At 41.1% G+C, this 26,364-nt stretch overlaps 1 protein-coding gene across 7 annotated transcripts in view; it reads left to right on the forward strand.

Moving 5' to 3' along the window:
• Window positions 1-20,496, forward strand: part of nrg1 (neuregulin 1) — a 57,511-nt gene extending 37,015 nt beyond the window's left edge. For 6 of the 7 annotated variants that reach the window (XM_030436036.1, XM_030436038.1, XM_030436039.1 and 3 more), the window contains one exon: window positions 17,319-20,496. In XM_030436036.1, the coding sequence (XP_030291896.1) occupies window positions 17,319-17,955 (637 nt within the window). In that variant the 3' untranslated portion in view covers window positions 17,956-20,496. Of the gene's footprint in view, window positions 1-9,442; window positions 9,644-17,318 lie in introns of all 7 variants that reach the window. The other variant, XM_030436042.1, reaches the window with a different exon arrangement.
• Window positions 20,497-26,364: the final 5,868 nt, after the last annotated feature.

The raw sequence follows: 26,364 nt of genomic DNA on the forward strand, positions 1-26,364 counted from the left end.
CTCCTACACCGTATGTAGGTGCAGGAACACGTCTGCGGTTGGAGTGGAGCTGGTACCGCTCCGAGGCTTTAAGCAGGGTTTTGCGGGCTCAGAGCCAAGTGCGGTGGCACCGCCTGATGTAGGCTTGGACTGAAGGCACAGCAACATCTTTCTCCTGTGAGGGAAATAGGGGAGGCTGATAACCATAAAGACACTGAAATGGGGACAAACCTGTTGCAGAGGTAGGCAAGGTGTTGTGGGCGTATTCGACCCAGGGAAGTTGAGTAGCCCAGGTGGTGGGGTTAGATGAGACCAGGCAACGGAGGGAGCTCTCCATCTTTTGGTTGGCCTGCTCCGCCTGGCCGTTGGACTGGGGATGAAAACCAGATGTTAAACTGACAGAGGCCCCGATAGCAATGCAGAATGCTTTCCATATAGAGGACACAAACTGGGGGCCCCATCAGACACCAAGTCACTGGGCAGACCGTGGACACAAAAAATCTCCCTGACCAGAATATCAGCCATCTCCTTGGCAGAAGGGAGTTTGGGTAGGGGTAGGAACCTAGCAAACTTACTGAATCGATCGACAACAGTGAGAGCCACCGTCTTACCCTCAGATGGCGGCAGGCCAGTTACAAAGTCTAGAGCAATATGGGACCAAGGACGCAGATAAATGGGCAGGGGGGGAAGTTATCCAGCGTATCGAAGATTAGAGCCCTTGTTCTGAGCGCAGATGCGACAAGCGGAGATGTAGGACTTGGTGTCTGCCTCCAAAGACGGCCACCAAAACCTTCTGCAGAGGAAAGCTAAGGTGCGAGCAATCCCTGGGTGGCAGGTCAACCTGGAAGCGTGAGCCCATGACAACACAGAGGGTCGGACAGACTGGGGCACAAACAGATGGCCAGGAGGGCCATTACCTGGATCGGGCTGGGTCACAAGTGCCTCTCTGACCTCCTTCTCAATGTCCCAGGTGATGGCGCCAACAACACAGGAACGAGGAACAATGGTATCAGCCACTTCGTCCGAATCCCCCTCCTTGCAAAACACTCGGGATAAGGCGTCTGGTTTGGTGTTCTGGCATCCAGGCCTGTAGGTCAGAGAGAACTTAAAGCGACCAAAAAACAAAGCCCACCTGGCCTGGCGAGGGTTGAGTCGTCTGGCAGTCTGGATATACTCCAGGTTCTTATGATCTGTCCAAACCAAGAACGGATGTTCAGCCCCCTCCAACCAATGGCGCCACTCCTCCAAGGCCATCTTCACTGCCAGCAACTCCCTGTTACCCACATCATAATTCCTCTCTGAAGGAGATAGATGACGAAGGAGTAGGCACATGTATGCAATTTACCGTCTTTAGGGGAGCGCTGAGAGAGAACCGCTCCAAACCCGATGTTGGAGGCATCCACCTCGACCACGAACTGATGGGTGGGATCAGGCTGGGTGAGGATGGGGGCAGAGGTGAACAGGTCCTTAAGCCCCTGGAACGCACTCTCCGCCTCAGTGGACCAGGTAAAGGGTCTGTTAATAGAGGTGAGTGAAGTCAAGGGTTCAGCAATACGACTGTAGTTCCGAATGAACCGCCTATAAAAATGAGAAAATCCAAGAAACCTCTGTAGCTGCTTCCTGGACTCAGGGCGAGGCCACTCCTGGACGGCTTGGACCTTAGCTGAGTCCATCTTAACCTGTCCGTGTGAGACTACGTACCCGAGGAATGAGACAGTGGAGGCATTAAACTACACAAAAACAAAACGGCCCAAAATATCTCTAAGGACATCATTAACTAGGCACTGAAAAACAGCAGGAGCATTCGTAAGCCCGAAAGGCATGACCAGGTACTCAAAATGTCCTAATGGTGTATTGAAAGCAGTTTTCCACTCATCCCCTTGTCTGATACGCACCAGGTGGTAGGCATTGCGCAGGTCCAATTTAGTGAAGACTGTCGCCCCCTGGAGGGAATCAAAGGCAGCAGACATCAGAGGTAGAGGGTACTTGTTCTTAATGGTTATGTTGTTGAGGCCCCGGAAGTCAATGCAACGTCTTAGACTCTTGTCCTTCTTGCTCACAAAAAACAAACCTGCCCCTAGTGGCGAGGAGGATGGCCTGATGATGCCAGCTGCTAAGGAGTCCTTAATATACGTCTCCATAGCCTCCCTCTCGGGTTTGGAGATGTTATACAGGCGGCCTCCAGGCAATGTGGCGCCAGGTAACAGGTCGATACTACAGTCATATGGGCGATGGGGGGGTAGAGACAAGGCCTGAAGCTTGCTAAACACTTCTGCGAGATCATGATAAACAGGGGGCACATGATTAAGGTCTGGGGCATCAGGGCAAGAGCTAGGGCTAGTGATGGGTTGGGGCTGAGCTGATCTAAGGCAATTAGCATGGCAATACACACTCCAGTTAATAACTTTGGCCGCAGACCAGTCTATATGGTGATTGTGTTTGGTTAACCACGTGTAACCAAGGATAACAGTCATGAAAGGTGAGTCCAAAACAAAAAAGCTAATATCCTCAATATGATTACCAGAGAGCTGGAGATGGACTGGGCAGGTCTTGGTATTCACTCTGGCCAGGAGTCTGCCATCCAGGGTGTTAGCCTCCAAGGGAACCTCCAGAGGCACCGTGGAGAGGCCCAGCTGTTTGACAACAAGAGAATCCAGAAAACTTTCATCTGCCCCTGAATCAATCAAAGCCTGCAGTGTAATGGACTGACCTTTATGGGAGAGGGTAATGTGAAGCGGGGCTCGCTGATGGGAAGCTTGGGAAACAGAGGTGCGACTCGCTAGGATGCTTCCTCCTACTAGAGAGCCTGCCCGTTTGACTGCCACTGGGAGCAGGTGGCGATGTAGTGACCGGGCTGGCCGCAGAAGAGACAGCTGTTAGTTCTCCTGCGTCTCTGACGCTCCTCCTCATCCAACTGGTAACGGCCCAGCTGCATGGGCTCGGCAGCCGGGGAACTCTCCCTCCTGGAGACGTCCTGAGGACCTGGAGCAGGGTTAGGGGGTGCGGGGTTTACTGAACCAGTGGAGCGGGGAGCCAGGGAGCGTTCGTAGCCTCCAGCCTGGCGTCTCTCCCTCCGGCGTTCCCCGGCAGTGGTTGTCAATGCGGATAGCGAGTGAGATTAAATCGTCCAAACTGGAACTCACTGGGTAAGAGATAAGCTCATCCTTCAAAAGGTCAGTCAAACCATTAGAAAAAACAGCAGAAAGCGCATCATCATTCCATCTGCTTTCTACTGCTAAAGTGCGGAACTCAATGGCGTATTCGGCCACACTGCGACCCCCCTGTCGCAGTGCAAACAACCTCTTAGATGCGTCTTTACCTCTTATAGGATGGTCGAACAGCTTACGCATCTCCTCCGTGAATGCGGCGTACGTGGTGGTGACCGGCGACTGCTTCTCCCATGCAGCAGAAGCCCACTCCAACGCTTCACCTCGGAGGAGCCCAATCAAATAGGCTATCTTCGACCTCTCAGTTGAATAGGTGCTGGGCTGCTGATCAAAAACAAGTCCACATTGCAAGAAAAAGGAGCGACAATGGCCGAGATTGCCATCATACCTCTCAGGTGCGGGAACCCAGGGCTCCCGATCGGAGGCGGAGGCTGAGGAGGAGGCGGTAGCAGCAGAGGGCCCGGGCACAGGGGCGGCGCTGGCTTGAGAGCTGAGTTGGGCTCGAATGTCGGTCAAACTGGTGGCGAGAGTCTGTAACCCAGTTGTGATTTCACTGAGGGCTTTACCATGTTGTCCTAAAACAGATTCTTGATGGGTTATGGCTTGACGTAGTCTGTCCAAATCCACTGGGTCTGTCATGGCCGGATCGTACTGTCAGGGTTCTGAGGAGGACCCAGAAGCAGATCGGACAAAAGGTTGAGTTTAAACAGTTTATTTGACAATGAGTGAAATGGTGATGAACGGAGAAGCTGGCAGGCGAGAATGGGATCCTAGAGGTGTGGGAGGTCCAGAGAGTGGCTGGCTCACAGGCGGCGTGGGTTAAGTGGACTGGGCTCCAGGGCTGACTTCCTGGAATGATTCCTGAGGCAGAGAGACATGGTTAGTTCCAGACACAAACAGATGGCAAGAGAAAAGCTCCGGCAGGCTGAGGCAGACAGGCAACCAACAGTAGCAACGACAAAAACTGGCTGGAAAAAGCGGTAGCATACACAATACTTCACAACGATCCGGCTTTGACTGGATGTGTGGCTGCTCCTTAAGTACTGCAGGGGATTGATGAGGAGCAGGTGTGGTGGTGACCTCAGCCAGGTGTGTGAGCAGCCAGAGAAGGACACGCCCCCGAGCACTGCCAGCAAAGTGACAAACACCACAAGACACAACAAAAACACCCAAACAGACCTCATGGCCGGGGATTCGTGACACAGGGGGAGAGAAAAAGTTGTGGAAGCAAATTGGACACCTCATGGGTGCAAGCTGTTAAAACTAAACCCAACTAAAACTGTCATAGTTAGCAAAGCATTATTTATTTTGAATGATTAATCAGATCATATCGCAATGCACTGATTAGGGCATTGCAACATTCCAAACCACATTTGTAGGTGTAAATTCGATTCAAAAATCAGGTTTCAACAGATGCATCTCAGTCTGGATGTCCTGGCCACTAATATTGACATTCGACATCATGGCGATGTCAAATCCAGAGTCATGACAGTGCATCAGAGCAGTTGAGCAGAATCCATGCTCTACTTACTAGTATTAATTCAGTAACAGTTAATTTAAGGGGAAAGAAAACATTTTATTTATTGTATTTATGTAATGCTAACTTAAAACAATAAGAACCAACAAAGGAAGCAATGATATTACTACGCAAGAGTGATGCAGCAATGCTCTGAAGTGTTCCTACACTGTCAGAAAGAAGATGAGGGAGAGGAAGAGGAGGAAAAAGAAGCAACAAACTCAGTGGTCCAAACCTGTGCTGTAGTTGACACTTGCCTATCTATGTCAGTGCTCAGGTCATAGGGCTCTTTTAAACTCAGATTTTTACCAAAAACTGCAACACACCCAAATGTCCATACGCACAAGAGCCAAAAATGACATGTGCCAAATTTACAGAATAAACCCAACATTAATACCACTGATGACGATAACATTGTGGATAACATTGATTATCATGCTACTGTTAAAATATTTCTGCGATAATTTAGAACTGGAGGAAGGAGATCGGAGTCAGCTCAAAGTTCAAACAAGGGTTTAATCTTGTACAAGAGGAGCATTCACAGAGCAAAACACAGGTCTGTTACAAAGTGAAGACTCAATGTCTGAGGAGAAAAGCATAGTATTTATCTGTCTCTGTGGGTGTGTTTTCACTCTAGTAGTTACTAATTTATGTCTTGCACTTAAAGGAATAATTCACAGAGAAGGAAGTGATAACCTTCAGTGGTCACTCAATATCTTACATAGGTCATATAACAACACAAAGGGTCATAAAACAACCTAAGACAAGGTCACAAGTTACAGGTCATGTTAAACAGTTACATTGAACATTCCTATGTAAGACTTCAGTTCACATCTCTCCTTATAAAGTACAACATTTCCATCACAGCTACAAAGCATTGTTCTGTTCTGTTTTCACCACCCAGTTGAAGATTATGTATACTGTGCAGTGTGTTGGACTTGACAAAATGTCCCATGGATGCTTGATCAGATTGAGATCTGGTGGGAGCTTTAGCTCTTTGTCACATTCCTTGGGTAATTGCTGAGTAGCTTTTGTGGTGGTGTGGGGCACTGCCATCCAGGAATGCTGCTGCCATTGTTTGGGTAGGTAGTTCATGTCAAGTGGCGTCCACATGAATGCCAGGACCCAAGGTTTCCCAGCAGAACATTGCATTGCTACAAGATGATCGATGTTTGTCAATGGAACTGTTGGTGGTTTTAATGTTGTGGCTGATCAATGTATGCATACAGTATATATACAGTATATTGCAATATCTTTCCACAATCAATTCAGCTAACAGCTACATGGATTTAAAAGCAGTGAGACAGTCTTTGCTTTGAACTCTGACACTTTCATCATATCTAAAACATCATTTTCTAAGAATAATAAATAGCATTTGTAAATTTAAGTTTGAAAGAACAGACCAATCAATAAAGTTTGGTGTAGCTAGTAGAATGGTCATGCTGACCAAGCAGGATCCCTTGTCTGGTTTGCTTGGAGAGATGAGTCCAGATGAGAGGATACTGGAAATGCAGGTACTGTTGAGGGGGGCAGTTGTTTGTTCGCAGACCCTAACTCTTGTCTTTGTTAATACAGACAAACCAGCGAGTCAGAGAAGCAGTTGATGAAGGTATTTATTACAATTATGCAAGTGGAAGATAATTGGTCCTTTACCAGGGCAGAGCAAGGCGGAGGAGGTTCAGGTCCTTGGAGGTCTATAGGAGCTGTAATTTCACATTTTTTTCACAGGATTAAAGTGTTCAGATTACAATCAAACTTGAATCTAATCCAAAAAATGTGTATCTCAAATAGGATCCAAAGATTTCTGATCCTGAAGATTCGGATTCAGATCTGATAATTCAATTCTACCTTTGATCCAGAGAAAATGCTGCATTTGAGTATTTCAAACATTCAGGCAGATTTCTGGGTCAATTTTATGGCAAAATGCAGGATAATTTAGATCCCAACTCAGAGGTGGTTTTGGGTTCGATGGACAAGTATCCTTGGCTTCACTTATCACAGATACTGTTACATAAGAAATAAACAGAGCTAAGCTCACAGGCCTGAATCTAAAGCAGGCACCATCAGCTGTGTTGTCAGCCGTGTCTCTGCTGACTGGCCTGTGTGGGGGCAGGAAGCTGGTGAGAGGTCCCACACTCAACAGAGTCAATCTAGAGGTGTCTGGGAAGACAAACAGATTAGGCTTGAGCCACCCGCCCCTTTTAGAGGATGCTGTTATTGAGTATAAAATGGCCTTAGACTTATACTGGGACATGCATTGTAAACATACGTTACATTTTTGAATAAAACACATTTAAATGTATCAGTATAATATTACCTTGCTGTAGGGGTCCAGTTTACCAGTGACGGTGTGTGTTCCGTGGTTGTCCATAATAGCAGTGGCATTGCTGAGTGGTGACTGTGGGAGTGAATGTACTCACTAGGGGAGCAGACTAGGGGCTATTGTTGTGTCCTTGCTTGAACTGGGAGTCATTCTTGTCTGCTATCTTGCAGGCCATCCCAAAGCTCTTATTTTGTGCTCTGAGGAGCGAGGACACACAAAAAAAGCCTTCACGGAAGTCTTTTTTACCTGCAGACACACCCCCTTAGTTATTTGGAGTTTTGTGTAGGCCTAAACTGTATTCCCTATTACTTTAATCACATAAATGTTTCAACTAATTACACTATAAAATGTAAACGAAGACACCTGCTTGCTTTTACAGTACCACTGTAGTGAGGGGCCGATCACATATCCATGAACACAAATTGTGGATTGGGCGGTGCAGGTCTTAAAAATAAGCATTGTGATTAATATCAGATGGGCTGCTGGTCGGTAAAATAATAAAAAAAAAAAAAATATATATATATATATATATATATATATATATATATATATAGAGAGAGAGAGAGAGAGAGAGAGAGAGAGAGAGAGAGAGAGAGAGAGAGAGACAGTTGTGCTAATAAGTTTACATACCCTGGCAGAATTTGTGATTGTTTGGCCATTTTTCGGAGAATATGAATGATAACACAAAAATCGTGATGACTACAGAAGCTACCCAAATGACCCTGATCAAAACTTTACATACCCTAATTTTTAATACCATGCATTGCCCCCTTAACACCAATGACAGCTTAAAGTCTTTTGTGGTAGTTGTGGATGAGGCACTTTATTTTCTCAGGTGGTACAGTTGGCCATTCTTCTTGGCAAAAAGCCTCCAGTTCCTGTAAATTCTTGGGCTGTCTTGCATGAACTCCCCAACTTGAGATCTTCCCAAAGTGGCTCAATGATATTGAGGTCAGGAGACTGAGACGGCCACTCAACAACCTTCACAACCTTTCTGCTTTAGCCAATGACAGGTCAACTTGGCCGATCATTGTCATGTTGGAACGTCCAAGTATGTCCAATGTACAACTTCCGGGCTGATGAGTGCAAATTTTCCTCCAGTATTTTCTGATAACATGCTGCATTCATCTTGTCAACAATTTTGACCAAGTTCCCCGTGCCTTGGTAGCTCACAAATCCCCAAAACATCCGCGATTCACCTCCATGATCACAGTAGGAATGGTGTACTTTTCATCATAGGCCTTGTTGACTCCACTCCAAATGTACAATTTATGGTTGTGGCCAAAAAGTTCAATGTTGGTTTTATCACTCCAAATAACTTTATTCCAGAAGTTTTAAGGCTTGTCTCTGTGCTGTTTGAGGTAATGTATGTGGGCTGCTTTGTTTTTGCTTTTTATTGGCATCTTAATGTGTTCAAGTGGGACGCTTAGAAAACGTGTGAAGTTTGGGAGGGATTCAACCATGTACAACCAAGTTACAGCAACTTCCTGTTTCTTGGCAGATCACCTATATTAAGGGGTGGCTGTGGCTCAGGGGTAGAGCCAGTGTGTTTTTATCAGAAGGTTGCTGTTTCGAGTCCCCTGGTCTGCATGTCAAAGTGTGATTGGGTAAGATCCTGAACCCCAAACTGCTCCTGATGTACATCATGTGCACTTAAACAAACTACTATCACAAAAATAGAGTAAACTACATTCAGAAGGGTTGACTTCCTTTTGAGTTGAGGCAGTGGCACCAAGAGCTTTTTATGAAAATGTAGTTGTGATAGATTTGTGTACCAGATTTTGTGCATGTATGTCAAACTAGCCACAGGGACTGCAATCCAAAGTATAGAAAAACGTTATTCCCTGAAATGCTCCCAGTGGCATATGAGGCCATATGGGCAACAGACATGTCTCCAGTGGAATCAAGGGTTTATAAGGTCATTGTGGGAAGATCACTCAGCCACAACATTAACATTACTTAAGAACTAAAAAAAAAATTTTCGCAGGCAAACTGTAGATTTTATTTCTGTCACAGTAAAACACCAATGACAAAAAAACCTGAGAGCTGCTAACATTAAAATTCAAACACTCTGTTAGACCAAATGATACAGAATCTTCTATGCGGTTGACCAGGCAACTAGTACCACAAACTTAATTCTGGGTCATTGGTCACCAAAGCCACCCTGTGAACTGCCATCCTGAATATAATAGGACACCCATCAATTTGGACATCTTTGGAGGCTCAATCCTGATTGGCTGAACAAAAACTTGCAAATTCCAGTAATTCCAGTTGCTGATCATATTATTGAACACTGCATTAGAAAGTAAGAAATTCATGCTGACTGAGAGCAAGTACGAGTGAATTACTGTGAAAGGCTCAGACAGAAATCTGACTCACAAATGTATTTATGTCATGGTCTAGAGGCCTGTCTGAAACCTGTCTCCATGTAAACCACCGCCCTCCCTGTCTCTGCAGCTGGAGTAATGACTGGAGCAACAGTGTTCTATCTGACACTGAGTCCGTCTCGGTGATGTCATTGCCCGAGCATAACCAACGTGCCACACGGGGCGACCGGGTTCGTCTGAATGCCACTGGTGGCACCAGAGACTTAAGTGCTCACTCAAAGAAGGGCCAAGATACATCCAACTTCGACAGGGACTTGTCTTAAAGTAAAAGGTAACGGATTGATTCATTTTAACAAACAAACAACAAAGGCTTTCATAGGACAATATCAGCAATTGAAATTAAAATAGCATAAAATACATACATAAATAACACTTAACATCTAAAAAAGTATGTATTCTAAATATTTAATAACATAGGAGGCCACTGTTGGGCTCAATATTGTTGCAATCAAAATGATTCAACCCCCATTGCATTTTAGGTTTATTTACAAAACATTTTATTTATTTTATTTATAAACAAATCTCACAAGAACAGTTTTAAATAGCTAAATAAAACTAGTACAAGGATTTTATCCAAATTCAACACTAAATATTATTTTCAATGTTTACTGCAGTCTCAAAGATATTCAACCCCCTGAACAGAATTCCTCAGAGCACACATTTGCAAATCAGGTGTGGTCTCAAGCATACCTGATGCAACCAATCAAGGGCTTCATTAGTTGAATCAGGTGTGCTTGAAATAGAACACCTCAAATGCCTGGACTGTTGATGATGAAGTTTCATTGCATGTATGAAATATGGCTTAGGCCAAGAGAATTGTCCAAAACGTTTAGAGAAGAGATCATTACCTTGCACAAACAAGGAAAAGGACACAAAAAGACAGCAAAGGTACTGCATTTTCCTAGAGATACAGAGATACAGTTGGAAGCATAGTTTGCAAGTTTAAAGTTAAAGGAACAGTGGTTACACTACCTGGACGTGGCAGATAGAGGAAGCTATCAGCAGCTGCCACCAGAGTCCTGAGGAGGCAGGTGGTCAAAAACCCTCGACTGACTGCAAAAGACCTGCAGCAAGACTTGGTGGCAGCAGGCACTGAGGTTTCAGTTTCCACAGTAAGGCGCATACTAAACGCTGAAGAGCTCCATGCCCCAACTCCAAGACGTACACCACTACTGACCACTACTGAAGAGGTTTTGGGATTCTGTTCAGTGGAGCATTGAAACAAAACTGGAACTTTTTGGCCCTATGGATTAGTGGTATGTCTGGAGGAGGAAGAATGAAGCATACACTGAAAAGAACACCCTGCCTACAGTGGCGGTGGCTCAGGGATGCTCTGGGGCTGCTTCGCTTCCTCTGGCACTGGGAACCTGGCAGCGTGTGGAGGGCAATATTGATTCAATCACGTATCAGGAAGTCCTGGGAGAAAATGTCCTGAAGCTTGGGCGTCATTGAACCTTCCAACAGGACAATGATCCCAAGCATACCTCAAAGTCCACCAAAGCTTGGTTTCAGAAGAAGTCCTGGAAGATACTAGAATGGCCATCACAGTCGCCTGACATGAACCCCATTGAAAATCTCTGGTGGGATTTAAAAAATGCAGTTGCAGCATGCAAACCCAACAAAATTAGTGAACTGAAGGTGTTTGCCTGGCTATGCATCATGTTTGCAGAAGGTCATAACAGCGAAAGGGTGCTCTACTAAGTACTAAAGATGCTTGTCATGAAGAGGTTGAATAATTTTAAAACTGCAGTGTTCAGTAAAAGTGGCATTTTGTGGTGAATTTGGAGAAACAGCTGCTAGTTTGTACATTTTGCCAATAAACCTAATTTTCAGTGGGGGTTGAATAATTTGGATTGCAACTGTATATACTGTTCACCAAAATGCGTGTTGGAGATACATTGTGATGGGTGAATAGTAATAATTGAGTATATTTAATAATTAAATAATTAAAGTGTTAACAAGTTATGTACAGTAAACAAAAATTAAATGCGTACATTACGTTTTCCTCAATTCAAATACATTTTCTCAGCTCTTTAGAACTCAAGACTGAAAGATTAATTATGTTAGGAACAGGAACCTGTTGATCTTCACCACAAAATCAGAATTGAGATTTACTGGTTAGGGTTTTAGTAAAATGCACAGGATCTATTATTTTGAATTCTGGTGCTGTGTTCAAGGTTTTATGTTGTTGATGACAGGTATACCCGGTGTGACTACGCTGATACGGGTTTGCAAATAGGACCTACAATAGATGAAAATCTAACAAAAAGAGGCACATTTTAACATTTTGGTTTGGACAGGTCTGTGTGCACGCACTTCTAAAACGAAAGCCATAAAAATGTGCCCAGCACACACACACACACCAGTCTCTGTGAATCCTAGCATTAAGGAAATGTAGGTTGAGTCTGGTTAATAATGAAACAACGGACAACACTGAATAAAACTTTGTGTTACTTATTGACACTTTTCCCCGCTCTGACTCAGGCTCTTTTTAAAGATGAATGTGCACAGTCTTCATATAGCCTACTGTGAGTGTGTTGTTTTTGTGCGCTCATGTACACAAGAGATGATATGACATGAAACATATCACTCTGTCATGGACATTTGTATCTATGAATGTGTTGCGTAAGGACTTGGGCTTGGTGTGTCACAACAAACTGAGATGGATCCAGGGGAAAGTTGGAGCTCCCAGGAAACCTGAAGGAGTTTCTCATTAACACTTAAAAACAACTAATATTAGCATTACAGTGGACATTTTTGTTCACGTAATGGGCAATTTTCTAACAGGTCTTCCAGCCCCTACAAGGTGCATTGTCACACTGAGAGCAACAGCCTTTGCAACACTACAAATGTGCACTGTCTGCAGCTTAGGAAAATGAATATTGATGGATAACATGGATATTGATGACCTTAAAATTGCATTCACAACACATGTAGAGACTACCTGTACACATTCAGATGGCCTCTTAGTAGTTTTTTTTCATCAGCTAGTTACTATATTAATGACAGAAATAAAATAATAAATAGTATATGGCAACAATCATAGTATTGTATCAAAATCACAGTATCCGTAAGAATTATTCATTCTTATATATCAAAAGGTATTATTTTCTATAAGTTCACTGATTCTGCATTCTACAGTATTCACATTCCATCGGCCCATACCATTATGTGATTGCAGCTGTATCGTAGGCAACTGGACTTGTTTTGGTTTCTTGAAGATGTTTCACTTCTCATCCTAGAGGCTTCTAACTAACTGGAGGAGGGTCGCAGTTTTTTTTTAATCTGTGTGGGTCCTTTCAGTGTCATTAGGGACATCTGGGGCTTTGAGTTCCAGAGTCGTTAGGGCCACTTGTGGGTCATTGACCCAGCTGACCTTCATGTGGGTTGTTAGGGCTAGGTGAGTCCAGGTGTAAATGGTTGTTAAGCTGTCTAGGGAGGGAACTCAGCTCTGCATTTTAGTTGGGTGGTGTAACTACTGTTAGCACATATTAGCTGGTTTAGCCTTATGGCCTGACCAGTAGCCTTACCACCGTAACTAATTTGTTTTGAAAGGTTAGATTGTCAAATTAGAAAAATAACAGCTTAAATCCCTGAGGAGCTACATTAGCATTAGTGACGGTTGCCGACTGAAAAATAGGTAGTCTTATGTTGTATTCCTACACCACTGGTTAAAGTTATATCACAAGTTAAACTGGGTGTTCCGCAGTTTGCTACAGTTAATAGGTGATGACTGATCAAATTCTTTTTCATGTAATAGACCCAATAAATATGAATCACTTGAAGGTACACAAGAAGTGCAATTATTCAGTAATTAATTTTTAGTGAGTCCCATGGGTAACTACTCAGTATAATGTTTCACTTAAGTTAAAGGTACACAAAAAGAGTAATTAATGTTTCAGTAATAAGTATTTAAGCAGTCTATTTGGTTACTATTCAGCATGATGTCTCACTTTACATGAAAGTACATAAAAACAGTCACTAATGATTCAGTAATTAGAAATGAATGAGTCATTCCTAGTTCATGCCAGTTGGCAGGTGGTTGATAGTTAATCAAGAACAACTCAAGAACAAAGTGGTCAGTTTGACAATCAACAGATATTAATGAGATAATCATTACCTAATTATTCATTAATATATCATCTCCCAGCTTGCTCTCCAGTGACTTATCGTCATCATCTACATAGTCCCTCAATCAGTTATTCAAGAATACTCACTTTTTACACCACTTTCTAAGCTTAAATAAGAATTTATAAAAAAAATACTTGACCTGGAAATGTTTGTAAATGTTTGGAAACTTTGGGGCATGCAAATGTGTACTTTTTGGAGGCAAAGGGAATTTGCAAAGCCTATACTGAGGTGGTAAATAGAAGCCAGATAGTAGAAACTGCTTATAGTTGCACTTGAAGTGAAGAATAGCTATTCCATAAACAACCTTGAATTATAACATCTCAACCTCCTCCAAATATGGATTGAGTAAATGATCAAAGCCTGGAAATTAAGCCATGAAAAGCCTTCACACGACCGATAAACTACTTACCTTCTCTGTGACTCCTAATCATGATGCAGGCGGCATTTACTGTTAGACAACTCATTAAATAAAATGTGTTCATGTGTCAAACTTCCATTTTCAAATGATTATGATTATTGTTAACACATAGATATAGCTGTGCCACTTGGGTATGCTCTGCTTTATGGATTTTCTGTTGTCTCACTATGAGAGGGAGACTGAGAATCAATAAATTAGTAAGTTGTAAATGACATATCAGGGGCAGCTGTGGCTCTGGGGTAGATCTTGTTATCTGAAGGTCACTGGTTTGAGGGGAAGTGTCCTTGGGCAAGATACTGAACCCCAAACTGCTCCTGATGTGCTGGCTGGTACCATGCATGGCAGCCACTGCCATGAATGTATTCATAAAATGCTGTACTTCACTTTGGACAAAAGCGTCTTCTAAATGTAAATAACATCTTTCATAACCTCATCCACAAACACAAAAAAAAAATCTTTGTCTCTTGGTTGTGGATTTACTGTATGATCAGTGGCTCATTTCCAATATGCATAAATTAATATTCACAAGGCTCTTTGCATTGACCACTTATGATTGGATGTGGGTTTAGTAAGGGCAGGATAAGGGGCTGATATATGTGAGCACACTTCCAGTTTGATTAAAAAACTAATTGACCTTCCTCCAGTTGTTATGGCATCCTTTTGACAGAACAGGCTGTGCTGCCCATGGTTAACTTTTAAGGCTATAAAAAGGTAAAAGGTTAAAGAATGACCTGCCCTTACAAGATGCTCTAAGTACTAAAGCAATTGCATCTGTGATGAGGCAGGGATCATTTAATGGGCCAACACTTCAACAGACAGTCAATTGGGTGTGGAATTTCGACAGGATTTTTACCTAAAAAAAGAGTGCAGGAAAGATCTGAGAGCCGAAGTTTCAGGAGTACAGCGGCGCAGCCTGAGTGAGAGGAGAAGGGCGCATGAAATCTGTCCAAGCAATGATACATCTGAGTGCAAGCATACACTTTGAGTACAGAGGGCAGGGTTTTGAGGGGGAAAAAAAACTTCCTGTCCTTTTTGCAGCTAGCAAACTAGGGGTGGGCGATACTGCAAATTTTGGTATCGATCCGATACCAAGTAAATACAGGGCCTGTATTGCCGATACCGATACTGATACCGATTTTTTTACTTGAAAATTCCTGATCATTGAATGATTTTGTACTTTTGCCTTTGATTAGCTGATCATGATTATGATAATAATAAAACACAGCAAAAAGATTTTAGCCAAATAAGATAATAATATTTAACATAATTAAATCTATAACCTATCTGCATGTAGCCTAAATAGTAATACTAATGTTCCTTCAACAGATACACAAAAGGGTTATTGTATTCTGCCATAGTCATACTTCAGAGTGAACCTGAGTGAGCGAGGTGGAGAGGAGCACTGCGCATAAGGACTAAGAGAGACGCTGCGATCGCACGAAGTCTGTGAAGAAACACAAGTGATTTGCTGAACTTATAGAAGAGAAACTACAACAAAAATATAGATCCCATTGCCTTAGTATCGATCCGATACCAATACTCACCTTGGAATCGATACGATCGATATTTGGATCGATCCGCCCACCCCTATAGCCAACCTCTCCCTCCTCTCTTCATCACAACACTTGCACAAATATATTTTCTTTAAGTGTTTTTCATTACTTGACATGTTTATATAAGTTGTCACAAGGGGCCAAATGTATAAAACTCTGAGTGAGTGGCTATCATCATGGGCTAGAACACCAGCAGCACAGTTCTTTAAAACCTCGGTCTAGCACAGTGGCGGAGCCAGAACGTAGCTAATGGGTGGGCCTGGAAAAATCTGGATGGGCCTGATTATTTTTAAAGCGATATGAGATATTATGTAAATGATTAATGATATGCTATAATAAAGTCTGCCGGGCCACTGTAAATTAGCCTATGGTACGAATAATATACCTATGAGTGGATACACAGTAGAGACCGCTACTCCACAACTGGACCTCCGTTCTGTTAAATTTCACTAAGACCCAAAGGGGAAAAAGAGGTAGAGAACGAGTGAGATCGAGTTTATGTAGGCTATTTGATGAAGCTTTATTGTTTTGCTGCTGTTCAACGAGACGAGAGACATGTTTTTGTCTGTTTACTAATAACACAAAACTTCACACTACTGTACGAGACAGAGAGCATGTGCTGCTCCGGGTTAAGCACCTTGGACAGTTCAGTGCGCACAATCAGCGCACAGGTATTTAAATGTCTGACAAATTGAATATGTACACAACCACAATCACAACATGCCCCGGCATGTGCCTGTGCACATCCAGGCCCACCCATAGCTCCGCCCCTGGTCTAGCATAAATTGCGCATTGGCATGTCCTCTCGCAACACCAGAGCGGCTTATGGGTCGTGTGGCAGAGCCATTACACAGCTACAGCCCTTATAGTGCTGAGTCCTGAAGGATTCTTACTCCCGAATTATACAGGAAAATCTTAACTTGCATAAAGATCATGTATTTACTTGTTAATTTACAAAAAGATTATTGTTATTATAACTATCATACTGCACACTGACAAACATATTTACAGAAGATAGTAAAAACTATTTGTGCATCACTGTGTAATCATAGTGAATGTTTTTTTAAACTATAGATAGAAAAAAAACAGCTCCAAATAAATGTCACCCTAATTCACACTTTCATATAATTTTTCCCAACTCGCAACATCACAATAATCTGACTAAAAAGACTGCATGCATGGTACACATGGTGTTAAAGATGTGTACCAGTATGCACATTCTCTCCCTCTGTGGATTTTTATATGTTCAGAAATCTGTGTGAAAAATGGCGGTGTAAAACATGTGTACCAGTACGCACAGTCTCACTGCCTGTAGATTTGAATACATTTGGAAACCTGCGTGGTAAGTGGCATAAGTAAATTTTTCGTGTGTACGCATGGTTTATACATTTGGCCCCAGGAGTGCTGGAATTGGTAGCTTATACTGTTCTGCCACTGGCAGTAGGGTTAGAGTTAGGGTTAGGGTTAGGAGGATCCTGCTCTCTGCGCGTTCACAAGCAGACAGGACCACCTCTTTATGGAGTTCTCTAGCCTGATTGGATAAAGTGGGCAGGGATACCAAAAGATTTCTTTCCTCTTTCACTGCATGAGCGGGGGGAAGACAGACATGGGTTGCCAACCAAACACAATGACAGTGATTAATGCTGGTATATAAAACTATTAACACCTTTTTCAATATGAAAATACTTACAGCAGCATTAACTGTGTGGATGAGAGTGAATTACTTCATGTTGTATTTCCAACAGCAATCTTCTCAGCACAGTGTTGATGTCAGGGTATGTGTGGAACTAAAGCATGAACATCTTCAAACTAAAGTGTTTCTTTCACTATTATGTCTGTTGTAGGTCTGTATCTGCCATGACGACCCCAACCCAGCTGTCTCCGGTGTCTCAAACCTCTCTTACAACTCCAGGGTCTCCTCCATCAGAGATGTCAGCCCCCCTGTCCAGCCTGGCCATCTCTGTCCCATCAGTAGCTTTAAGTCCCTCTGGTGAAGAGGAGCGCCCCCTGCTGTTGTTGAAAACACATCAGCAACACAAGTCCTCAGGCCGAGATGAACAGAAGAGGACCTCTGCCTACTACAACCATGGCCACGTGGAACATAGCTTACCACCTAGCCCGTTGTTTTCTATGGAGAATGGTAACTACCAAATCATAGATGACCATAACTCCACAGCTGCCAGCCATATGCTCTCAGCATCACCCGAGAAGTTGCTTAATAAAAACAACAACATCAACAACTGCAGCATCAACAGCAATGGCCATTTGCTACACAATGTGGAGTCCAGTGGTGTCAGCATGCTCAAGAATGAATCACAGGAGCCTCAGGGGGAACACACACCCTTCATTACTACAGACAGCACTACAGCCCACTTGCGCAGGGCTGTTTACAGTAGCAGGACTAACCCAGCATCATCAAATGATGACCTGCAAGTCAAGCCATCCAATTCAACCACCAAACAAGATCCAGTTACTGTGTAAAGTAAAGCAAGAAATGGCTGAGAATCCTTAATGTTGAGAGGGCAAAAAAAAAAAAAAAAGGAAAAAAGTCACTATCAAACCTTTATTTTCTATAAACCATTTGCGGTGTAAATGAAAAATGAAACTTTTATTTTAGTGATGTAGTAAATAAAAACTTTTATACATAAAAAAAAGAAAAAAAAAGAAGTGTACAAATGTGTTCATGTCTAGTAGGTAAAGTGCCATACACTAGTATGTAGCAGCAGCTCACATTATATTACAGTGCAGAAAAAATATCAATGGTGTCTTTCTGTTTTGTATGCTTAAGGGAACTGCAACATTGCATACTGGACCATGTACTCACCATCTTAATCTTCCAGTTACCAATCAAAAATAACTCGCTGGCTGCTTTTAATGTCTAGAGTTGGAAGTGACCACTGACATGAAAGTTTTATTATTATATCAAATTTATGCGTTCAGGGTGCATGCTACGTCCTTAAATGCTGTGATGGAATAATGAGCAGCTTGTGTGGTGTCCTCTTCTGTCACTCAACCTCACCACTCCATTATTTGATTTTCATTTACCCTGATTATGGTCTGTCTCACTGAATTTCTTTTTTCTGAAATACAGTATTCAAAACTGAACACTGGGACTAATCTTAATGGATAAGAAATCAGGGTATGACCTGCATTTTTTATGAGGTGGGGAAGATGTTAGAGATAATAATGTTTTTATTTGTCACTGTATAGTCCAGTATCCTGCTGGTGAGCTCATATTATAACAGTTAGATAAAGGTGCAATCAGTAAAGTCTGGCTCTTTAATGTTACTTATACTAATTACTAAATAAACGCATAATGCTTAAAATAAACCTGTACATTTTTTTCTCAAGTTAATATATATTGGGATTTAATCTACATAATTCCAGTTTACTATTGGGCAAAAGGGTGTGATATTGCACATACATACAATTAAGGGACTTACAAGGGACAACAATAACACAAAAAGATTGGTCAAAATTGAAATATCTGAGGCCGACATATCCTTACATTTAGTATGGCTCAAGCTCAATGTAGTATCCTACATTTCCCTTAATGCTCAAAAGTATCTTTATGAATTTTAGTTTTTCTTTCCTTGTTAGCTAGTATCCATTTTTCACTTCATATGAACTTACTCAGTTAATTTGTTGCCACCAAAACTTGAAGACCAGCCATTCTCTATTTTCTTCAACAGAACACTCCAATTAAGTGTACCCTTCATAACCAGTGTGATAACACTGATTGCATCTTTAAATGCAATAATATCTACAAACTGTGTGAAGAATCGAAGATTTAATTTATGTCTAATTTCGTCATACATGAAGATATCCATGTGTTCTTCAGGAATGTATTTTGGGGTTACAGAACTGCTAAATGTTTATATGATGGTTAACAGCTTTCATTCATTAAGTCATATCTCTGATGTGTTTGAATATGACTTTTATTTTTCAAAGTCAACATGTAACACATTTGCATATTTTAACTAACCTTGCTTGTGCAGTCTGTGTTGTACGGTTGTTTGGTCATGTCTGCTAACATGAACATAGTTCTACCAAAGAGTGTCACTACTTCTAGACTGCACAATAAATAACCTTCATTTGGCTCTGTAACCATTTCTTTAACTGTTTCTTAAAATGATTTTTATGTAGAATCAGAAGACAGTCTGAGTCACTCAGTATGATGACATAGACATTCTGCCACATAATTAGTGTTTTATGCGTTGGCCATACCGCTGTATTTTCTTTTCACATGAAGATTATGTATTATTTATTTGGTAATGCTTGCAGGCATTATTTCTGCTATATAAAATATACATTTATATTTAAACAAATATGATTCAAAAGATGTAAAATATACATAGCCATCTGTTTCACGTGGCATATTAATACAAAACAAAGACTAAGTACTTATTTATTTTGTCACTTGTATGCTTAACATAACTGACAATGCATTGCTTTTAAGTCTAGGAGTGATGTAAATACACCATGAAAACCTTCAGTGCTGTGTTTCTTATTAAATATTAAATCAGTTCTGAGTTTTGTGCTTCACAGTGTCAAGATATTTCTGAAAAAATGTAAACATTCTTTCTGCTTCTCTGCCTTATTACTGAAGAATACAATGAAATATGTATTCTCTTATGTGGCTATAATGAAAAAGACCATTTAAGATGTTTTAAATCTGATCATATAAGCTAAAATTTGTAAAAGACAATTATGTGAAAAATGCTTTGGGTATAAACCAATTGATGTTATAGTAGCATTATCAGAATCATTAATAATGTGAAATGAAAATAAATAATACACATTTTTACTGTTGAATTACAAAGTTATTTGCAATTAATAATTTAGATGAGCTGGATGTCACACTTTTTTTTTTTTTATTCTGGATTGAGATAGTAGACATTCTTTTTTTCAGATTTTGTCTGTTAGAAAATGCTGTCAGGCTTTGTACTAAAGACACAGAGGGTGACAAGACGACTTCATTATCATTTTAATTTAAATAATAAACTACATCTTACTGTTGGCTACAAGTATCCTTACTGGTAGTAGTGTGCTGCTATGTGTCACTTCTTGACAGAACAATACATGACAAAAAGTTATTTTAGATTCTGATTAATGTGGACCATTTCAACATTGGTCACTCTTTCATGCAGAAAACACAATCATAATGGGGTAGTTGGGCACTGTGCTCTCATTGAGCTTTTTGTATTTGAATTTACCACATTATCAAATTTTGAGGTAATACTCAAGTAACACAAAACAACTTTTTGCTGTTTAACTGTTTAAGACTTGAATCCCTGAATAACTAAATCAAGTTCCATACTGTAGATAATAATCAGTTACCAGAGAACAAATAGAAGATACTATATTAATAAATCATTAGGTAAAGATGCAATTTACCTTGAAATATGGTCCAATGTGCCTCTGAATTTTCACTGTCTATTGTCAGTTTAGTTGCTGATCAACCGAGAAGGTGTGAAATAATTGAGAAATGAGATTAACAGATGAGACATCATATTCCCCTGGCCTCATTTGGGCTGACCACAATAGATGCAAAGCTTGTTTTTTTAGAACCGTTGTTGTCATTCTTCAGGTGATAGACAAGCGCTTCCTATACTAGGGAAATCAATTATTCTAGGGAGGCTGGCTGGGCAAGAGTTGGCTAACTTGTCATCCCTGCTGGAATAACCAGCATAGACCAGTACCAAAACACAACATATGCTGGTCTTGTTGACAGTGTTGGGCACGTTACTTAAAAAAAGTAATTAGTTATAGTTACTAGTTACTTCTTCCAAAAAGTAACTTAGTTAGTAACGGAATTACTCCACTATAAACGTAACTAGTTACCAGGAAAAGTAACTATTGTGTTACTTTTAATTCTTCCCCCTTTTGAGCTCGGCATTAATTTTACTCGGCATCCATGTATTTAGAAAATGTCTTTCTGCATGGCGGACCGGCACCTGTTCTCCCCGATATTTTTGCCAGTGAGTGCTCTGAAGGAGTCAGAGGGCGTTTTCACACCTATAGTTTGTTTGCTCTGGTCTGAGTCAGGGACCAACTTGTTACAATGTTGCATATTGCCTCGAGTTTGGTTTGTGTTCACACGGCAGCATTTACAAGCGGATCAAAATGTGTGATGCGCGAGGAAACTGCTCTCTAATTGGTCTGAATTTAGAAAACGAGGCAGCAATTCGGCTGAATTTAGCACCGAGCATACAGGAAGTCAAGCACTGAAACAACAACATTATGACATCCAGTTACTTTTCAAAATAAAACACTCCGTGTTGACACCAGCACACAAATCTCAAAAAAGAGACAAACACAAGCTCTTATGCTAATCCTTCGGTCGGAAACACTTCCTGTTGTTGTTTTTATAACACAGACCTATAACTGCGGTCGTGAGTGATCATGTGATTATCGGGGAACTCCTCGGCCTGGCGACGCCAGCTGTCTACCATACTGCGCCTTGTCCGATTCAAAACGCAACCAGTGGGGGTTACCGGACGGCGGATGGCGGAGCAAAACACCTGATTGGCCGTAACGCAGCGGACACATATCCAGTGGAAATTCAGGGTTAAGCACTGATGCTTCCCGGTTGTTTTGGTCCGCACCCAAGTGCGATTGATGTGTTCACACATTCCCAAACGAACTGCACCAAGGGAGTAAACGCTCCAGGGTTCGATTCAACCGAACTAAACAAGGCAGGTGTGAAAACGCAGAGTCAGCTGTTGATAACAGGAGCATGTTCTCAACAACATACCTGCCTATCATTGCATTCAGTTCAGTCTGTGTCAAGTTTTTGTGAAGCTGGAGCAGAAAAATCTAGCTGTAGCTGCTCGGACAGCTCCATGTCCTTCTTTGTTAGCGGAGCTCACGTTAGCCACACCAGAGGGGTATCGCACAAAAGTAATATAAAGAAATCCAGGATAATTGAGCAAGCGCGGCTTGACCTAGTCTGCTCGGCGCATCCTGGCTTAATTGTTCTAGTTGCATGTCCTTACAGCCTCCATTGTAAACAGGGAGTTTTGAGTAGATAGATGGTAGAGCAACAGAACAATTGGCAGAGTTATTAGTTGGATTTGACACACAGAGGGAGTAGCGTCCCTGATGGCGTCATCATAGATGGTCACAGCGATTTCCAGAGTTCTGTTGTCTGGCAGAGCTGACGGCACACCACATGTAATAGTACAATTAAGATATAATAAGTACATAGAAAAAAATACAACTTAAGTATATTTATTTTTCACCTGGACAGGAGGATAAAAACTTGTCAGAAGAATCTATTAGATTGGAGGAGGTTACTTTAGCAATACATAGCTCACAAAGTTCGAAAAGCAACTGGTCCAGACAGGTATACACCTGAATTTTATACTACTTTCAGTGTTTCCCCTAGAATTTTTTTCAGGCCCAGTGGTACCCACCGAAAAAACCCTAAATAGACGAGACGCGAAAAACAGCAATAACAAACATTTACATTAAAAATCATTGTAGGCCTATATTGCTGAATGATATCACTTAAATGAAATCATTAGGCTTAATCTAACCTTTAATCAAAGTTGCATGGGCCTGAAAGGCTGCAGCATGGTGGTCTGAACCCATATGAGCATCAAGCACATCTTTTCTGTACATTGCAGAAGGGATCTCAATGAAAACCCTCTGGGATGGTCCTCTTTTAACGGGCTGCTTATGATGACGGCATAAGTGACAAAACTTCCCTACACATAATTGAGATTCTATCAGTTATAAATATTTTTTTTAACAAACACATACATTTTTTATTCATTTTATTATAACAGAGTTACATACTTTTGACAATGCCTGGGAAAACTACACTGTAAAATGTTTCACTGTAAATTTACAGTAAATTACTGGCTACTAGTTGCATTACTTTCAGTAATTTTACAGTAATTTATTGTGAATATTTCACAGTAATTTACTGTACATGTTTCACAATAATGTACTGTAAATATTTCACAGTAAAATACAATGCATCTACAGCTGTATACTGTAACTTCACAGTAGTCATGCCCAATTTACAGCTTAAATAATACTGTAACATATTGCAAATTTGACTTGTTACCTGTGATTTTACCAAACAAACATGCTTTGGATTTGCTAAATTAAAAGTCAAAACAAAGAAAAAAAAGACAATACTCATTTTAATTTTTTAATAATTATAAAACTATCATATTCAACAATTTACAAGAGCTGTCTCTGAACATAAACATGAACATGAATTTTCATTTTTAAAGAGCAGATTCAGCTATTAAGTGCTGATTCATTCCCTGTCTAATGTCAATATTGATACCAGTATTGATGTGTTACATGGCTGGGGTAGTTATGTTATCAGGTTACAAATCAAAATCATACTTTGGTATCACCAACTGAATCTATGAATCAATCAATCAATATTAAATCGAATCAATATCAAATTGTGATTAATAGATAGCAGGAAATTGGTTACCATACTCAACCCACACGTCAATTTACAACTCTAAACATATACAGTATAAACAATACAGTATAAACAATTTACAACTTATGAACATATACAATATGAACATTCTTACGCCAACTACGTAACAATTTCATATTTACACTGACCACTCAAAGTTAACAAGTTTAATTTGGAAGGTGCTCACGTGTCGATTGATGCCTCCACACTTCTTTGAATTTGAGCCCATCTCAGGGTTAATGCCCAAGAAGCACCTGTGAACAATAAAGCAAAGACAACTTTCAGTTTCACAGATTTAATATTGCATTGTTTATCCAAGGCACATGCAGTGGTGCCCCTTCTTCTTTAACTAAATCCGACCTACACCAAAAAAATTAGTATTGAAAGCCAAGCACGCTGACAGTTTTTGTATAGCTTCAGCCTTTAAAAAACTCAAAATGCTGCCTGGTGCAAATTTACATAAGCAGTTAACAAGTAGCTCAGCTGATGTTAGCAAACAGTCCAGATTGTGAACTTAAATTTACACCCTGCTAAAAATATGACACTGGACATGTCGGGATACATACATTTAACAAATACAATCAATCTATATAGAGATCTCTGATTAAAAGCAGCTTTCCATTGATGTGAGCATCAATGTGCAAGTTAGTGTGTATGTATGTTATGTTGACAGTCCGTTTGCTAAAGTCAGCTGGGTGGAAAAAGTGGTTCGCAGCATGCTCTGCTAAGAAATGACTCTCGTGTCAATTATTTTGTAATAGGCAACTATAAAACAAATAGAATTCACCAATCTCATATTTACTGAATACTGAAGATCGGATGATTTGGACTGATGGCTGATCTATCGGGGCTTCCTTAGTGATACAGTTCCAAGCTGCGAGACACTTCCCATAAGGAATGAATGGGATGAGGTCAAAAAACTCGCAAGTCTGCGATGTTTTTCAAACATCTCCTGCTCTGGCATACATTCAGCTAGAAACACCATTCCAGCTTTAAAATGTAGGCACAGGTCTTGAGTATTTTTGTTGTATTTGAACTTTTTTCCTATGATGTGTAGTTTTTGAACTGTGATCCTTGAACGATGGTGAGTGATTTTGGAGAAATTCTGGGTTTTCAATGATTGTGTATGGGGGAATGTTCGTGCAGCAGAGTGGAGAGGGCCAACTGACAGAGTGAGAGAACTTCAAAAATTTTCTCAGACATTTTCTCTTTCCGTGATGATCCTGGCCACAAATTAGGCTCAAAAACAGTGATATTTTCCGGAGTTTTAGCCACACGTGTCTTCTTTCTCCCAATGTGTCTACTTTATCGGTAGGATTTATGGTTTTGGATTGATCTGCCTCTAACCGACAAGAGTAGCTCTCAACTGCTCCATTCACTCCAATGTAAATCGGGAAGAGGATTTGCAAAACTGCGGCCTTTTTTAACTCGCTCCTATTACCACATTTCTGAAACTAGGACCACAAAACTTAATGTGTGTGTTCCTTAAGGCCTTTCCCGCTTGATGGTGAGGAAACTTTGCTGATGCCATGTTTGCTTTTTCTTCACGGGGCAAAGCGCACAGCCCACTCTCGCGATTTGCCCATTCATTCTTATGGGGATTTTTTCAAATTTCATTCTGCTATAACTTCAGCATACGTTCAGCTATTCAAACCATTCAAATATTCAAATGTTCACCCTTTTCAGCTCTTTCAACCTTCTTCTTTTCAACTTTTCAACTTTTCAACTTTTTCAGCTATTCAGCTTTTTCCAAAAAAAAATTAACATTGCAGCAGATGGGAAAAGCTTCAAATCCTCTTCAAAACTCATCAACTTTCAGCCTCTTCTTGTTCCTCATACGTTGAGCGAGAGACACCATTCAAACTTTAAATGAATCACAAAACCTTGAAGTATTGACCTTGTATTCAGTTTTTAAAAATCTTGTACGGTTTTGAAATGGTCGCAGTTTTAGTTTGAAGGATTTTAAGCCCGTCTTCTGAGTTTATAATGGGTGTGTATTGCGTGAGCTAGAGTGCGTGACATCATCAACTGCCGCACCCCAGAGTGAGGAGCAGCTCCGAAAACGGGATTTTTTTTTGCTTCAGCTTGATTTGGATCCCACATCTTGTACTTGACATGGACAATATAGGCACATAAATGTAGGAAATCTTGTTGGGTTTCAGCTGATAGTCTCATTTCATCTGTAGGACTTACGGTTTTGGATTTAGAAGCCCAGGAGCGACAAGCACTCCTGAATGTTCCCCATAAGCCGCAATGTTAATTTTGAGCCGAAATTTCTGGAGGATCGCAGACGGTACATGTTTTGTCTCTCGCTCCTGTGCCCTCATTATGCACTCTACAGAAATAAAAATAACATGGGTGCGTTTAGCAATGTCTCCTGTTACTCAACATATAGCATGTTTTGGCGATAACTGTAACAGTTTCCCAAAAATCGCAGG

Source organism: Sparus aurata, chromosome 12, assembly GCF_900880675.1.
Source record: "Sparus aurata chromosome 12, fSpaAur1.1, whole genome shotgun sequence".
Lineage (NCBI taxonomy): Eukaryota > Metazoa > Chordata > Actinopteri > Spariformes > Sparidae > Sparus > Sparus aurata.